Below are 16,085 nucleotides of genomic sequence, written 5' to 3'. Positions count from 1 at the left end.
TAATCCATGATATAACTGCGATTATTCACTGTTTTAGATTCAACATTTACTGACCACAAATGTCGACATGCTTCCATATTAGTGACAATCAGCCATCCAGTGGCGCCATCTGCTGTTTACATATCTACGCCCACTAAATAAAGACTCAAGTGTCGAGTTTATAACATGGTACACTTTATTTGAAGTTTCATTTGATAAGTGTTCAGTCTTTCTACAGGCCTTACAGGAAGCAGATAATAGAAAATGAGAAACAAAAAAGATAAATTACATCTAAGTCACTGAGGGGGTTGACTGGCTGAGGCAGAGACTGTGAGATATATACCAAGGCTGCGTCCAGATGATCTAAAAATGCATCCTTGTTTCCATCTTGGAAAATCTACAAATCTGTTATGACAGGATTCGTGTCAGCTGCGTTGCATTGCATTTTAGAGTATTCAACTGGAGCTGAAGTCCCAAATCCAACTTTTCTTCCCTATACCTCTTTTTGTGAAGCTGGATTGACTGTATTGGTGTGAGTAACATTGTGCCAATTCCACCAGGCCTATTAGGATTGGGAGTTACAGTTTTGCGTAGATCTATCCAAACCTTTTAGATCTACACTGAAAACGGAGTGGTGGGAGCTACAGGGGCCTTGGGATTTCCAGGAAAGGGGATTAGGGAAGAGAAGAGGTGAGATGGGGATGATATGGAAAGGGATGAGGCTCAAAAGGCATGGCTGGAATTCAGGGCAGGGAGGGTAGATGTGTTTTCATTTAAGGAAAACTGACCAATACATTTATTTAGAGGAAGTTAAAACTGCTGTGTCCATCAAACAAGGCGAGTTTTGGACTACAGTGGAATTTGGTCTTGATACATTCACATGACCCCAGAGAGAGGGAACCAATAATATAAAATGAGCTCTCCTCTCCCCTAAACCCAAGCTCTGATGGTCCCTCCAGTTACATTGAAGCTGACCTTCTGTCACAGACTGAAGAACAACATACATTATACAGAAGTTATACATGGTGATGTGTGCGTGCTGTGTCAAGGTAAATGTGGTGGTGGTGTGCGTCTTCGTGTGTGAATATACACAACTCAATATATCAGCGCCTCAACACAAAGCACTTAAAAAAACAATTGTAACTGTTAAAACCTAACTTAACATCCTTCAAAGTACAGTACGCTCAACAACAAGGGCTAAAACTTGTACTAGCACATAGAACTGCTCCTCCGTCTCCTTGTCATATAACTTATGTATGTTTGTGTCCCTGCGTGCATGCGTGGGTACAGGGACTCGACACAGTGCCCCGCCCCGACCTGCGTGGCTCGAGGGCTGAGGGCCGGTGTGGTCGATATCACAGCAGGAGTTTCCTGTCGCCGTGCTCGGCCCGTCCGGACCGCTGGTGCCGAACCTCCAGGTGTTTGCTCTGGACATGGTCGAAGTGCCGGAGCAGCTCACTGTAGTTCATGGGGACGTGGATGGCACACTTGGACACCGCCGGCTTGGCCTCCACATACTGAGACTCATCTCTGGGGACAGAGATAGACAATAGTACTGGAGTACTTGACCACATGTAATACTTTATATGCTCAAGCGGTGTCTGCTGACTGCGTCTGTATATCTGGCTTGAGACAGACATGAAACACAGCAGCCGCGTAGCCACGGGTGAGTGAAAGCCAACCCTCCTAATCAGTCTTTTTTTGAATGTAATTAATATTTAGTATAGTATTATTCACCAGCCTCCATATGTATTTCATAAATACATATTATTTGATGAGGCAAGCAAGCCTCCCACACCTAAAATACAAGAAATATATACATACTGTATGCATAAATAATAATAATAGTATATAAACTCCTCAAAAATAGTTTGGAAACGTTATTTCGGTTAATTATTTTTCCCCTTTAATAATACCAATAGGTATTGTATTTTATATAATTGGAAGCCTATAGTCACCTTTACAACACAGTACAACTTGGATCGTGGAATGAGCAACACAGCTAAACGTGTGGGTAGCACCCCCAAAAATGTGCCCACTTCTTCTGTTGTGGCTGCGTATGGATCTTCCACACGCTACTGAGGTCCCTGACAGTGTAATATGAATGAAGTGTAAAAATGACCAATGTGTTGTTTTTTCCTTATCACTGTGAGAGAGTGCAATCATCCAATCCACCAAGCAACTGAAAACGAGTGAATACCAACAGAAGAATATTGCAAGGGATTTTTAGGACTACTGTATTTGCCATGAAAATACTATGCAGTATGCATAGTCAGGGTCCCAATGAAAAAAAGGACTTGGATTGGCACATCCAATCAAGCCCCGGTCCCAACCTAATAACAAACACCGCCGGTTAAAAACAATGCATTTAGTCTTTAGAAACAGACATGATGTCTGTGCTTATTTGCATATAGGGCAGGGAAGTGAGATGCGATCATAAGGGGTCACTTCAGACGCATGTGGAGACGCATTCTAATGCCAGGTGTGAACTGACTACTTAAGGTGATTGATCACCCAAGATGTATGTTAATGCCAGGTGTGAACAGGGCCCGTCTGTGTGTGTTTGAGAGCCTGCGTGTCTGTTGTACTCACACGGTCCTCATGAGTTCGGGGTTGGGGACGCAGCGCAGGCGGTGGGATAGCAGCTGGAAGGCCTGGCTCTGGGGCAGCAGCATCAGCAGGCCGTACAGCGCCTTGATCAGGTACGGGTTGTTCTCCACGTCCAACAGCTGCAGGCGCAGATCTGGATAGACGGGAGAGGGAGGGAATCAGAATTGGTTTTATTGCCATTGTCGTTTTTCAACATACTAGGAATTTGCTTTCGGGCTTGGTGCATAACATGGAGACAACATTGGACAGGGTGCAGGGACCAGACAGGACAGCGCAAAGAGCAAGTAGAAAATGCTAGTGCAAAATAGGATAAGATAAAAAACAATGTGTGGGCATCACTGTGCAGGGTTGTGTGATGCGTAGTGCAGTAGATCTGGGGTAGTAGTGCTTGTAATTAGTGCATGCTGCATGCCGCTTCTGCTTGCTACTCTGCTTTCAGCTGCCGCTGCTGGCTGGCCCTCCTCACTGAGGGTGAAAAGAGGAGCCGAGTGCGTAAGCCTCCTTCTGCCGGTACAAAGCCACTCCACCGCCAAGAGGGGCATGATTGGGAGGAGGCAAGGCCACCACGATCTGAACCCGAGTGGTGTTTTGTTGTTGGACTTCTGTGCAGTCACGGTTTGTCCATAACAAACACCATGTTCGAACACAAGGATTCCCACAAGTACACCTGGCATCAGAACACCTTAGGCCGAAGGTCGATGATCGATTTTGTTATCGTATCATCTGATCTGAGGCCATGTGTTTTGGACACTCGGGTGAAGAGAGGGGCAGAGCTGTCCACTGATCACCATCTGGTGGTGAGCTGGTTTCGATGGCGGGTGAAGACCTGGAAAACCCAAGCGTGTACTGAGGGTGAACTGGAAACGTCTGGATGAAGAGCCTGTCCGGAGAGAGTTCAATTGCCACCTCCGGCGGAGCTTATCAGGCATCCCTGTGGAGGTTGGGAACATCGAGCATGAGTGGTCGGTGTTCAAAACCTCCATTGCTGAAGCTGTGGCTGGGAGCTGTGGCCTGAGGGCCATAGGTACCTCAAGGGGCGGTAACCCTCGGACACCATGGTGGACACCGGTGGTCAGGGAAGCCGTCCGACTGAAGGAGGCCTTCTGGGATATGTTAGCCCGGGGGACTCCAGAAGCAGTTGCAGGGTATCGACTGGCCCGGAGGGCTGCGGCTTCGGCTGTGACCAAGGCAAAGCAGCGGGTGTGGGAGGAGTTCGGAGAAACCATGGAGAAGGACTTTCGGTCGGCACCAAAGTGTTTCTGGAAGACCATCAGACACCTCAGGAAGGGAAAGCGGGGGACTATCCAAGCTGTATACAGCAAGGATGGGACACTGCTGACCTCAACTGAGAAGGTTGTTGAGCTTTGGAAGGCGCCCTTTGAGGAACTCCTGAACCCGACTAATCCACCCTCTACGATCGAGGCAGAGCCGGAAGATGATGCGGGGTCATCATCAATTTCCCTGGAGGAGGTCAATGAGGTAGTCAAACAACTCCACAGTGGCAAAGCCCCAGGGACTGATGAGGGCCGTCCAGAAATGCTGAAGGTGCTGGGTGTTGAGAGGCTGTCTTGGTTGACACGTCTCTTTAACATTGCATAGAAGTCCGGGTCAGTGCCAAAGGAGTGGCAGACTGGGGTGGTGGTCCCAATATTCAAAAAAGGGGACCAGAGGGTGTGTGCCAATTATAGAGGCATCACATTACTCAGCCTCCCAGGGAAAGTATACTCCAAGGTGCTGGAAAGGAGGGTCTGGCCGATAGTCGAACCTCAGATTGAAGAGGAACAATGCGGATTTCATCCTGGTCGTGCAACCACCGACCAGCTCTTCACTCTCGCAAGGATCTTGGAGGGGGCTTGGGAGTTTGCCCAACTTGTCTACATGTGTTTTGTGGACTAGGAGAAGGCTTACGACCGGGTCCCTCGAGAGGCCGCAATCTTCCTGGCCCTGATGGAGATGTAGAAGAGAACCATCATTTTCTTTGATGGTACAAATTTCTTCAGCTGCCTCTGGAAGTACATCCTCTGCTGTGCCTACTTCGTGAGGAAGCTGATGTTTAGCTCCCATTTGAGGTCCCAGGAGATGACGTTGCCCAGGAAGCAGAAGGAGTCCACAGTGGCGACCGGGGAGCCATTCAGTGTAATGGGGGGGTGATTTCTTCCTCAAGTCCACAACCATCTCTACTGTCTTAAGAGTGTTGAGCTCCAGGTTGTTTCGGCCACACCAGGACAGCATCTGGTAGATCTCCCACCTGTAGGCGGACTCGTCTCCCTCAGAGATGAGGTCCAATGAGGTGTGCGTGTGTGTGTATGTGAGAGAGAGAGAGAGAGAAAGACAATGAAAAAAGTGTGTGTGTATGTGTGTGTGGGCGGGGGGGGGGGGGGGGGAGTGGGGGGAAAAGGGGTAGCAGTGAGACTCACAGGTGAAGATGGGGCTCTCTATCAGCTGCACCAGCTTGTCCACCTCCATGAGAAAGTCCACCGTCACCTCCAGGTCTCCACTACACACACACTACAGTCAAGGAAGTCTGGCCTTAATGCAGGGCTCCTCATGCTTTACGCACTTCAGCCAGAGAGAGAGGCATACAGCAGGGAAGCAAATATTATGTGAAATATTTCTTAAAATGTTCATCTTGTCTTGCCACAACACATCAAGATTTAGGCTGAATCCCATTTCTAATTTTTACAAAGTAAGTTTTACAAAGTGTTTGCAAAGGTTTTCTCCCAAAGAACGCAATACGAAAAACATACAGAAGAACAGATGCTCTTTAGTGTGTTTTGTGTGCCGTGTCGCAGCTCACTGTGTGTGTAATGTGTGTGTCACTGTGTGGCCTAATAAAGACCCCACCCCTCGGGTCCTGTAATTTAAACAGTGCAGTGACTCGGTTCACTTCATCGCCCTGCCCCGTTGGCTCTGCTGTTACACAGGCTCAGGCTCAGGCACAGAGCTCTGCGCATATTTACTCTGCTGCAAACACACACTTCTCGGCTCCCCATTTGTGCCAGGGGTTAATATCAAACATGACTGCTACCGAATGCACACAAACCTTGCATATTACTGACCAAAAATACACCAAACAACTAGTCAATTTGGCTCAATTACACACAGTGTTCAATTTTATTCAAGATCGAACACAATTCTTGACTCAAGCCGAATAATGGCAATTAGCCAAAACAGGCTAATAGTTTACATATTATTACATATTATTAGGCTGGGTAGATCAACAGCATAACTCATTCTGAACGTGGTGACACAAATCGGTTTTAATGACTAGCCTATATTGAAACTGATCTCAATTTATTATTATTATTGTTATTATTTATTTTAGGCCTTTTTTCCCCACCTAACCCGCGTCCCCCCAAAATAATCTCCCCAGGTTGAAAACCACTGGTCTAGGGTATGTGTATGTGTGTGAGCAGGGCTTATAAAGGAAGGATACAACTTCTGGATAAGGTCGTAGGCATGTTTGTAGTTCTGGGTCAGGAAGCAGAGAGAAACCGTGGCGACCGGGTTGTGGCACCAGGAACGATACAGACAGCAGAACAATGCACAGCTCTCCTGCAGGGGGCGCCATACACCACAGAGGGAATCAAAGAAACACACACACACCCCCAGAGAAACAAACTTACACTCATAGGATACATAGTCAACATAAAGCTAATTGATGAAACACTTTCTAGCCATTCACTGGCATTTCAAAACATTTAAATCAATTGAAATAAATTTGCTTCACACAAATTATACACAGCTATGACATAAATGTGTCTTCTCCCAAGTTTCCCAGGGTTAATCTGAAGGACAGGTGCTTCCTCCAGAGCAGGTCAGGCAGCTGACCTACTGACCTGTGTGCGTAGGTCCTTGAGTTGGTTACGTAGCTGGAAGAGCTCTGCGGAGGTCAGCAAGATGGTGTTGAGGGTCTGGACCATGGTGGAGGCAAACTTCAGGTCCTCCTCCTTCAGCAAGATGTCTGCCATGGAGTGGAAGATGTTCTCGGCATGCAGGAGCAGACACAGCTGCCTGAGGATGGACAAAGACACACAGATCAGGGTGTAGTAACACAAGCTATGTACACACACACACACACACACACACACACACACACACACACACACAAACACAAACACAAACACACGATAAGAGACAGCAGCAGAGAACAGGGGTACATAGCCAGACCCTTTCATTTAAGATTGACATGCTTGTGTACAAATGGTCACACCCAGAGAGAATTATTATAGTGTTGCCAGATCTACACTCAACCTGCTGCCCTACACAGCATCTCATCACAAGCTGTCGCAAGTGTGTGCGCACGTGTCCCCCTACCTTATGATGAAGGCTCCTCTGTTCTCCAGCAGCTTCCTCTCCAGACTGAAGCGCTTCAGTAGCTTGATCATGAACTTGTAGAAGTATGAGTTCATACTGGGGGTGGAGGGGGATGAGTCTATAAGACCGGGGAGGGAGAGAGACAGGGTCATGGGGTCAGGGAAGAATTTTTACAGCTCACTTATCTGGCCCCCGGGTGATTACTGTTTTTTTGCTTCCCTCTGGAATATGTAGAGAGTGGGTCGTATGCCCACCTCCCTTGTTCTCTGTAAAGCGCATTGTGTTGCCTCTGGGTATGAAATGCGCTATACAAATAAAGCTTTGATTGATTGATTGATGGTGTGTGCCTGTTTTAGTTCCAATTCTACACCTACAGCCCTCAGAAGCCAGTAGCTGCAACATCTTCAGCCTGATCCACTATTTGAACCAGCAATGTTAGTGGGGAGAAGCGTACGTTTGTACAAAGCTAATGTGTAGAGACCAAGGGTAGGATGTCAGTCAGTCTCATTCATCCAGCCTGTCTCCCTGCCTCCTACTCACCCAGGGCGGGCTGCAGTCCAGCTGTCGCCCCCTCTGGGACCTTCAGCTCCAACTTGCTGTCTACGTTCTCACATGATCCTGCGGCTTCGGTCTGGCCGGCCGGAGACGAGGCGATCTCAGCCAATACCTCCAGGTCCTTCAGAATCACCTGTAGGAAGACCGCAAAGTGTGATTTAAAAGCGACAGCTCACTGAAAATACTGTTCAATATACATTATACATATACTTATAATAATAATAATACTGTTCAAAATACATTCTACATATACTTATCCTTGCTTTTCCTTACCTCGTCAGACTCATCAGAAAGGGTCTTCAGCAACATGGGTAACAGGCTGTCTGTGTGCCGGAACATCTAGACGGAACAGAGTATGAGAGATAGTGTGTGAGAGATAGAGAGAGAGAGAGAGAGAGAAAGAGAGAGAAAGAGAGATTATAATGTGGGGTGTGGCATCAACAAAACAGTATACTGAAATTGAACACCATATATTGTGAGTGGATAAATTGGCCACATTGGTAGAAGGTAAACCCACAGATCCAGCAACTAACTGAGCATTTCATTGTACTAACTATGTAACAAACAAGAGTTACTAACATTGAGGTGGTAAAACTACTGGCTAACTAGAGATACTAACCTTGAGGTGGTTAAGCTACTGGCTAACTAGCGATACTAACCTTGCGTGGGGTCTTGATGTATAAGTGGTAGAGCCACTTGAGCACAGCGATGCGAGTCATCATGCCTGTAGAAGAGTCATGCAGGTGTCGGTCCAACACCTGGACTATCCCGTCCAGGTCCAGACTCACCTGGGAACGCTCAGTACTGAGGTGGGAGGGTGAGAAGGTGAGGGAGGGAGGGGGGTAGAGAGAATAGGATGGGATAAGAGAGGTAGAGAGATGGGGGGAGAGAGGATGGGAGAGTGAAACAGGGTGAATCAACGCTTTAGCACTAAGGCCATTGTGAAAAGGAGAAATATAATGTCATGTAGTCTTTCCAGTCCAGGGGAAATGCAGCAGAGTTGGGTCGGGGAACTACGCAAAAAAAACCTTTATGATGGAATTTCCACTGAACAAGTCTGTCTGGGACACCGTCTGAATGTGAATGGACCTCTCTACAACACTCAGCTGACCCTGCTCGGTTCCCGAGGTCTCTGATGGGCCTTTTCCACCAAGAGGGAACCGGTTCTGTGTCGGTTCGCGAACCTAATTTTGAATGGTTCCGAGCATTTCGACCAAAAAGAAATGAGTTCGCGAACCCGAAAGCTGGTTCCGAACCGGCACCACAAAATAGTAGGTTTTTCAGTGCGAACCGTGACGACATCATGGGCGTGGGCTGACGTACAACGGTTTGGCTCAAAACTGGTTGAAACGCGGGCCCGTTCTCTGGACAGAACCATGGTTACAGGAATTTTGAAATGAACCGGTTCACGAACCAGAGTTCTTTTGGTGGAAAAGGGCTATGAGACGGCTGGTCAGCTTGTCTACTCTTTAACGGCTTCCCAGCAGTCATTATACCCCTCCCCTCATTCCTCCTTTTCCTCCATACCCTCTCCTCTCTTCCAACCCTTTCTGCAAGGGAAAATCTGTTTCTTTTTTCAGAAACAGAGCATAAATAAATGTATGTAATACAAAAAAGCAAAGGTAGGTGAGCCAAAATGTTTATTTTGGACACTGCTAAAGTACATCAAGTTTGCAAAAAATGAACTTCAATCATCGCTGTGTGTTACAGTGCAGACTTATCTTTACATAAAAAGAGCTCAGTAGTTACAGTATTTGGAAGGCCTCCATCTCGTTTTCGATATGCTGAGATATGCTGTCTTGAAGTACTTGGGAAGTATGCTAGGGGTGGTATATGGATTATCTGGACATTAATACTGTAGAGTTCTTGGGAAGTATTCAAGGGGCAGTATGGAGTGCTAATACAGTGTTCTAGGGGCAGTCAGGAAGCTAGGGAAGTGTTCTATGAACATGATGTAGTACTTGTGAAGTACTTAGAGAGTTGGAGATGGACTGTGGTGCTCTTCAGACCATGGTGGAGTGTCACCGTAGCAACAGTGGAGCAATACAGGGGTCTTTGTGCCATCGTTCTTTGCCTCACAGGGAATAAAAAGCCAGTCTTCGGGTTATTAACTTGGTATTTAAGTACACCCAAGGGGCCCAGGTACACACACACACACACACACACACACACACACACAGACACAGACACAGACACAGACACAGACACAGACACACACACACACACACACACACACACACACACAGGAAACCCATCCAGACCTCTGGTTTCGAGTTCACATAAAAGTAAGTTGACAGATGGTTGTAAAAGGATCAAAAGGTCAATGTCAAAAGGAAGAGCAGATATTGACAACCTGAATGACTCACAGCAAGTTGCCTGGATCACATGACAAAAATGTATGTACGGTAAAATCTTTTTTTTTTTTTAAGCAGATCTCAAACACGTTATCACCACCTCAAGAATAACCTGATCAATTTGACACTTACCTTGTGGGAGTGAAGAAGCAGATGTTACTAAAGCTAACAGACTCTTGTGATGCGTTCAACACATCTGAAATCAGACAAACACAGAAAGACAAATGTAAGATTCTTGTCAGACACCTTTTTCAAATACAATAAAAGTAAAACAATAAAAACAGACAGGCAAGTCTGGCGTAGGCTGATGGGCTACAGTCAGTGGTGTTGCAGAGCCCCCTGCAGCCCCCATGGCGTGGGGGGAGCCCCAGAGCCCCCTGCAGCCCCCATGGTGTGGGGGGAGACCCAGAGCCCCCTGCAGCCCCCATGGCGTGGGGGGAGCCCCAGAGCCCCCTGCAGCCCCCATGGCGTGGGGGGAGCCCCAGAGCCCGGATCTCACAGATCTGATTGTTTCTAATTAGTCTCTAGGTAGGTCCGGCACAGGCAATAATTGATTATGATTAGTTGATTTTCGTTCCTTGTATTACCAAGCACGTTGTCGTTGTTGTATGAAAGGTGTTTACTGTCCTCTACTTTTAAAATCGTGTTTTTTTTTTTTTATTGTGTTTATGTTTATTGTATGAGGACTACAGATGGAAATTAGCATTTTGCTAAATCTGGTGCAACCATCTTTTTGTTTCTTGTAAACAACTTATGTGCATATAAAGAAACGAAATAAACTAAACTTAACAAAATATATTATGTTGTGTGAACAAATGATGGGCTACTATGAGATGAATAAGACTAAGATGAATAAGACTATAAGACAAAATTGCCTTTAGCACTAGTGGGCGTAGGTTTGCGTATGGACGGTCGGGACATGTCCCTACCAACATTTAGGGAGGCCCAAATTGTCCCTACCAACTTTTAAGCAACCTTGTTCGCATTATCTTTGGAGTGCAGTTATATTAGATCATTTAGATGGCCTTCCCATAGTTTGGAAGGACAGAATTGGTAGCATTTTGAGTGAGTTAGTTTGCTTTATGTTCGGAGTTACATTAGACCGTTACCCCTTTCCTCCACCGTGAATGTGCCATGCCAGTATTTTTTTTAATTATATTTTTTAAACTCACTCACGTTTGATTGGCTCATTTGGCTGAGATAGATTGTTGCATTTTTTCGCTGGATCTGAAGACCAACAGCCTTACAGACAGCGAGACGCTGACAGCAAGCCATACAGTTGTGATTCTGACAGTAGTTCAGGTTCATCCACCACAATGTCCCCCTCCGAAGAGATGAGGGATATCAGGCCCTCTGAAGAGGATGAGGGATATCAGGCCCTCTGAAGAGGATGAGGGATATCAGGCCCTCCGAAGAGGATGAGGGATATCAGGCCCTCTGAAGAGGATGAGGGATATCAGGCCCTCTGAAGAGGATGAGGGATATCAGGCCCTCTGAAGAGGATGAGGGATATCAGGAGCTCTGAAGAGGATGAGGGATATCAGGCCCTCTGAAGAGGATGAGGGATATCAGGAGCTCTGAAGAGGATGAGGGATATCAGGCCCTCTGAAGAGGATGAGGGATATCAGGCCCTCTGAAGAGGATGAGGGATATCAGGCCCTCTGAAGAGGATGAGGGATATCAGGCCCTCTGAAGAGGATGAGGGATATCAGGAGCTCTTTCTCCCCCTCTGAAGAGGATGAGGGATATCAGGAGCTTTTTCTCCGCAACTGTAAGTAACGTTAGCGTTAGCTAGGTTAGCTAGCTACTGGTAAACTAAGTAGCTAAGGCATTAGCCACATGAAAACCAGCTAGGTTGGTGCTAGCTAACGTTACCTAAACTAACATCACTTGTCTTTCCATTGTGTCAAATTATCAACTGTTGATAGCCTATAAGCTGGCTAGCTAGCAAACTGTTAAGACGGCTTCTATCATCCTGTAACATGAGGATAGCAGCAGCCATTACATTATTATACATTGGCTGCCAGCCAGAGATTTAATTGAGTGGGACATCACGCGCTCACAGCTAACGACCGTTAGTGTCAGCAGACTAGCCGGGCTATTAGCTAGCTAGCTATAGCCTTGTCAAACCCAGTCTGTGCTAGACGGGATGCTAATTTTCGCCATATTAAATTCCCATTAACTTATGCTAAAAAAACGTCAGTGATATTAAAGTCGTAAGTTTTGATTTGAAAATAAATACATTGTTTTAGCCTGACAGGGGTTCTTGTTACAATTATAGGGGAAACTGAATACTCATAAGGTAACGTTATCTAGAGGTTAGCCAGCCCGTGAGAGCCGTTAACGTTACTTTTATGAGGACTCAGGTCTACCTGGTTTTCTTTATACAAGCCCGTCCCTGTGTAGCCTGTTTTCTTACAGTTATTAGCTAACGTATACTTGCTAACTGGAATCTCAATTGTCCTCTCACTATATTGGCCAGAGGGTGTTTTAAATAAAGTAGTGTATGTTGAAGTACATGGGATTTATTTTTTCCAACTATGGTATCCAATTGGTTATCCAGGATTGTGGAATTTCTCAATTGGTATTGCCTACGAAATGTCTGGTATTTTGTGACTCCCCTAATGGACAGATATATAAATTTATGAGTTGAATGTCACTCTAAAATCCAATGAAAATCTAAATTTTTATCAACATTTTTTTATATATGAAACACAGCAGCAGTCGAGAGAGAGATTGAAGGAACGCAGCAGCAACCGAGAGAGAGCTAAAATTAACTAAAATCATCATCAATCCCAATAAAGGAATAAACGACAGATCTTGTCATTTTGTGCCAAACCAAAAAAATAAAAATTCTAAATTCAAGATTGAGCATCAGTTTATTGTCATGTATATATATCGTATATGTATACATATCCATCTAAAAGGCTAAACACCTTCTAGAAGGAAAAATATTGCATGCATTAGGCTAACACCTTCTAGAAGGAAAAATATTGCATGCATTGGCCGGGAATCGAACCCGGGCCTCCCGCGTGGCAGGCGAGAATTCTACCACTGAACCACCAATGCTTTTGCATAATGTCTGCCCCTGCCCGTGGGTTCTAAAAGATATAGTGCATGGGTAAAGTTTCTGTAACTAACTACCGATTACAGCGAAGGGAAGGAATGCAGCAGCAAAGTGCGTGTCAGCTGTGGGTTTGTGTGTTTTTGCGTAATCACTAGCCGACTTCACTACTACACACTTCCCTTAGGTCTTTTGTGACACATTCTTCTGCAGTCCATAACTCCCTCCCTCCTCACATGTAGATCACATGTCTCTGTGGGGACAGCTAGCCACTAGAGAGGGGATTTCCCATCAACGCATTGGTGGTTCAGTGGTAGAATTCTCGCCTGCCACGCGGGAGGCCCGGGTTCGATTCCCGGCCAATGCATGATTCATTTTTAGAAATGCCTTTATTTACATTTATCATATTACATACAGTATGCATGGGTGCACTGTGGAGTGTTTAAGGTGAGACACAGCAGGCAAAAACATCGTTTTTCCATGCTCCAATTTTGGGATTTGTGCACTTTTTATAGGTTTTGTAGGATAAGGTTACAATGTACAGTCCTGTCTAGCATTGGTGGTTCAGTGGTAGAATTCTCGCCTGCCACGCGGGAGGCCCGGGTTCGATTCCCGGCCAATGCATGATTTATTTTTGACTGCTTGCCCCTCACATCTTTATGATTATTAATGAAACTTTTTTTCATTACATTTTAGCTAACAGTTTCATCCAAAGTAACTTAAAATAAGTAAATTTGTAAGAGTAAGTAAAACCACCTGTACATCCCAGGAACCATCAGTAACGCCTTCTATACAAGTGACACCAGTAGTTAGTGCATAGAACAAGGACTTTTTCTTCTCTCTTTTTTAACACAAACATGATGTTAGGGGTTGGGCAGTGGGTACAAACCTGTTTGAGGGTAAGTATGTGATTTACATACATGAAAAGGAATAGAATAACAGTAATAGGCTATAATAATAATAATTACAGTGTAAAAATAACAATAATAATAATAATTATTATTATATGATTTCAGATTACCAGATCGTGGAAAATGATACGGTTTCAGACGACCAGATCGTGGTAACGTTATGAGGTATGTTGGTGTCCAATACTCGATTCGTCACAAAAGAGATTATTTTAAAACCAGGGAATGCGTACCAGCCATGGAACACAAACAGGGAAATAAATCACCTACAATTTCACCTAAGGTAGTCCATTCCATCCAATGGACCACCACCTCTAAAAGAGATGTCAGAAGTGGGATTCGAACCCACGCCTCCAGGGGAGACTGCGACCTGAACGCAGCGCCTTAGACCGCTCGGCCATCCTGACTAGACATCACCTTTCCAAGAGGACATTGTCCGAACAAACAATCATATCCCATGCTTATGCTTACAAACTCTGGTAGGATTGGATTCTCTCAATCCTCTAGTCTCAATGTGAGAGAATACTGGGACAATCCACTCAGTAAACAGACATGATGGATGGAAATGAAGTGAAAACCTTCCAGAGAGGTGTAAAGAAGTTGACTCCCACAGACATCAACCCAACAGGTAGATCTCTTGAAATTACATAGCCTATCTTTGGGCAAAAAATACATTTTCTGTCTTTTCTCTGGCCATAAGGCACAAATTGCACAAAAAACTGCACATTTCTACTAAATAGGTGACCCAATTTCAATTGACCTTTAGATTCCCAGTTATTGTTTAATAAATCCACGTGATTGACGACTTCCGGAAACCCAACTGTCTGGAGATCTGTATACAGAGATATATGCATCACTAGCTAGCCAGCTTATAGGCTATCACCAGTTGATAATTTGCCACAATGGAAAGACAAGTGATGTTAGTTTAGGTTACGTTAGCTAGCACCAACCTAGCTGGTTTTCATGTGGCTAATGCCTAACGTTAGCTACTTAGTTTACCAGTAGCTAGCTAACGCTAACGTTACCTACAGTTGCGGAGAAAAAGCTCCTGATATCCCTCATCCTCTTCGGAGGGGGACATTGTGGTGGATGTACCTAAACTGCTGTCAGAATCACAACTGTATGGCTTGCTGTCAGCGTCTCGCTGTCTGTAAGGCTGTTGGTCTTCAGATCCAGTGAAAATGCAACAATCTATCTCAGCCAAATGAGCCAATCAAACGTGAGTTAATGCAAACTAACTCACTCAAAATGGTACCAATTCTGTCCTTCCAAACTATGAGAAGGCCATCTAAATGATCTAATATAACTGCACTCCAAAGATAATGCGAACAAGGTTGCTTAAAGGAAAATGCTCGTTTTTGACAACCTGGACCTTATTTACGACATATTATAAGAAGTTTGACTCACCCAGATCACTTTTGTGTTGTTCGGAGGCCTGTAGAAGAAATTTAAAATCCAGCGCGAGCCAGTATATCCATGTAATGGCGGCGCACGGGGCAAAGGGAATGCAGTTTCTCAAAATCCATTTTCGGCCGCTAAACGGTTGTTTTCATCAATCAGATTGCATGAATCGACAGTTGATATTCCTCTACGCGAGCCATTCTTTCGGTTTTCAAATACGTGGTCTGTAGCCTCTGTAATATGATCTTTACACTGGCTATGCTCACTCACATTCTCTGCGCTACGATCGGATTGTTGCTGACGAATGACGACGACAATATTCTCGGCACCAACTACGATCGTAGCGCAGAGAATGTGAGCCGGAGAATAGCAGGCTGCGCGCTGGCCTGTGTGCATGCGTGCTGGAGCAAGTGGGGGAGAGGCTTGTAAAGATCATATTACAGAGGCTACAGACCACGTATTTGAAAACCGAAAGAATGGCTCGCGTAGAGGAATATCAACTGTCGATTCATGCAATGTGATTGATGAAAACAACCGTTTAGCGGCCGAAAATGGATTTTGAGAAACTGCATTCCCTATGCCCCGTGCGCCGCCATTACATGGATATACTGGCTCGCGCTGGATTTTAAATTTCTTCTACAGGCCTCCGAACAACACAAAAGTGATCTGGGTGAGTCAAACTTCTTATAATATGTCGTAAATAAGGTCCAGGTTGTCAAAAACGAGCATTTTCCTTTAAAAGTTGGTAGGGACAATTTGGGCCTCCCTAAATGCTGGTAGGGACATGTACTGACCGTCCATACGCAAACCTACGCCCTTGCGCAAAAGCCTGGTCAGAAGTGGGATTCAAACCCACACCTCCAAGAGAGACTGCGACCTGAACGCAGCGCCTTAAAA

At 45.4% G+C, this 16,085-nt stretch overlaps 1 protein-coding gene across 1 annotated transcript in view; it reads right to left on the bottom strand.

Moving 5' to 3' along the window:
• Window positions 1-223: 223 nt before the first annotated feature.
• Window positions 224-16,085, bottom strand: part of vac14 (vac14 homolog) — a 42,062-nt gene continuing 26,200 nt past the window's right edge. Inside the window, exons 10-19 of the mRNA XM_084453238.1 lie at window positions 9,948-10,011; window positions 8,121-8,265; window positions 7,735-7,800; window positions 7,447-7,594; window positions 6,907-7,024; window positions 6,429-6,603; window positions 6,026-6,144; window positions 5,007-5,086; window positions 2,572-2,722; window positions 224-1,509 (exon numbers count right to left, since the gene is read on the bottom strand). Coding sequence (XP_084309364.1) covers window positions 1,335-1,509; window positions 2,572-2,722; window positions 5,007-5,086; window positions 6,026-6,144; window positions 6,429-6,603; window positions 6,907-7,024; window positions 7,447-7,594; window positions 7,735-7,800; window positions 8,121-8,265; window positions 9,948-10,011 — 1,241 coding nt within the window. The 3' untranslated portion in view covers window positions 224-1,334. The remainder of the gene's footprint in view (window positions 1,510-2,571; window positions 2,723-5,006; window positions 5,087-6,025; window positions 6,145-6,428; window positions 6,604-6,906; window positions 7,025-7,446; window positions 7,595-7,734; window positions 7,801-8,120; window positions 8,266-9,947; window positions 10,012-16,085) is intronic.

The sequence above is a fragment of the Borostomias antarcticus genome, assembly GCF_949987555.1.
Source record: "Borostomias antarcticus genome assembly, chromosome: 18".
NCBI lineage: Eukaryota > Metazoa > Chordata > Actinopteri > Stomiiformes > Stomiidae > Borostomias > Borostomias antarcticus.
Note: the sequence above shows the minus strand (reverse complement) of the source record. Positions and strands in the feature narration are given on the sequence as shown.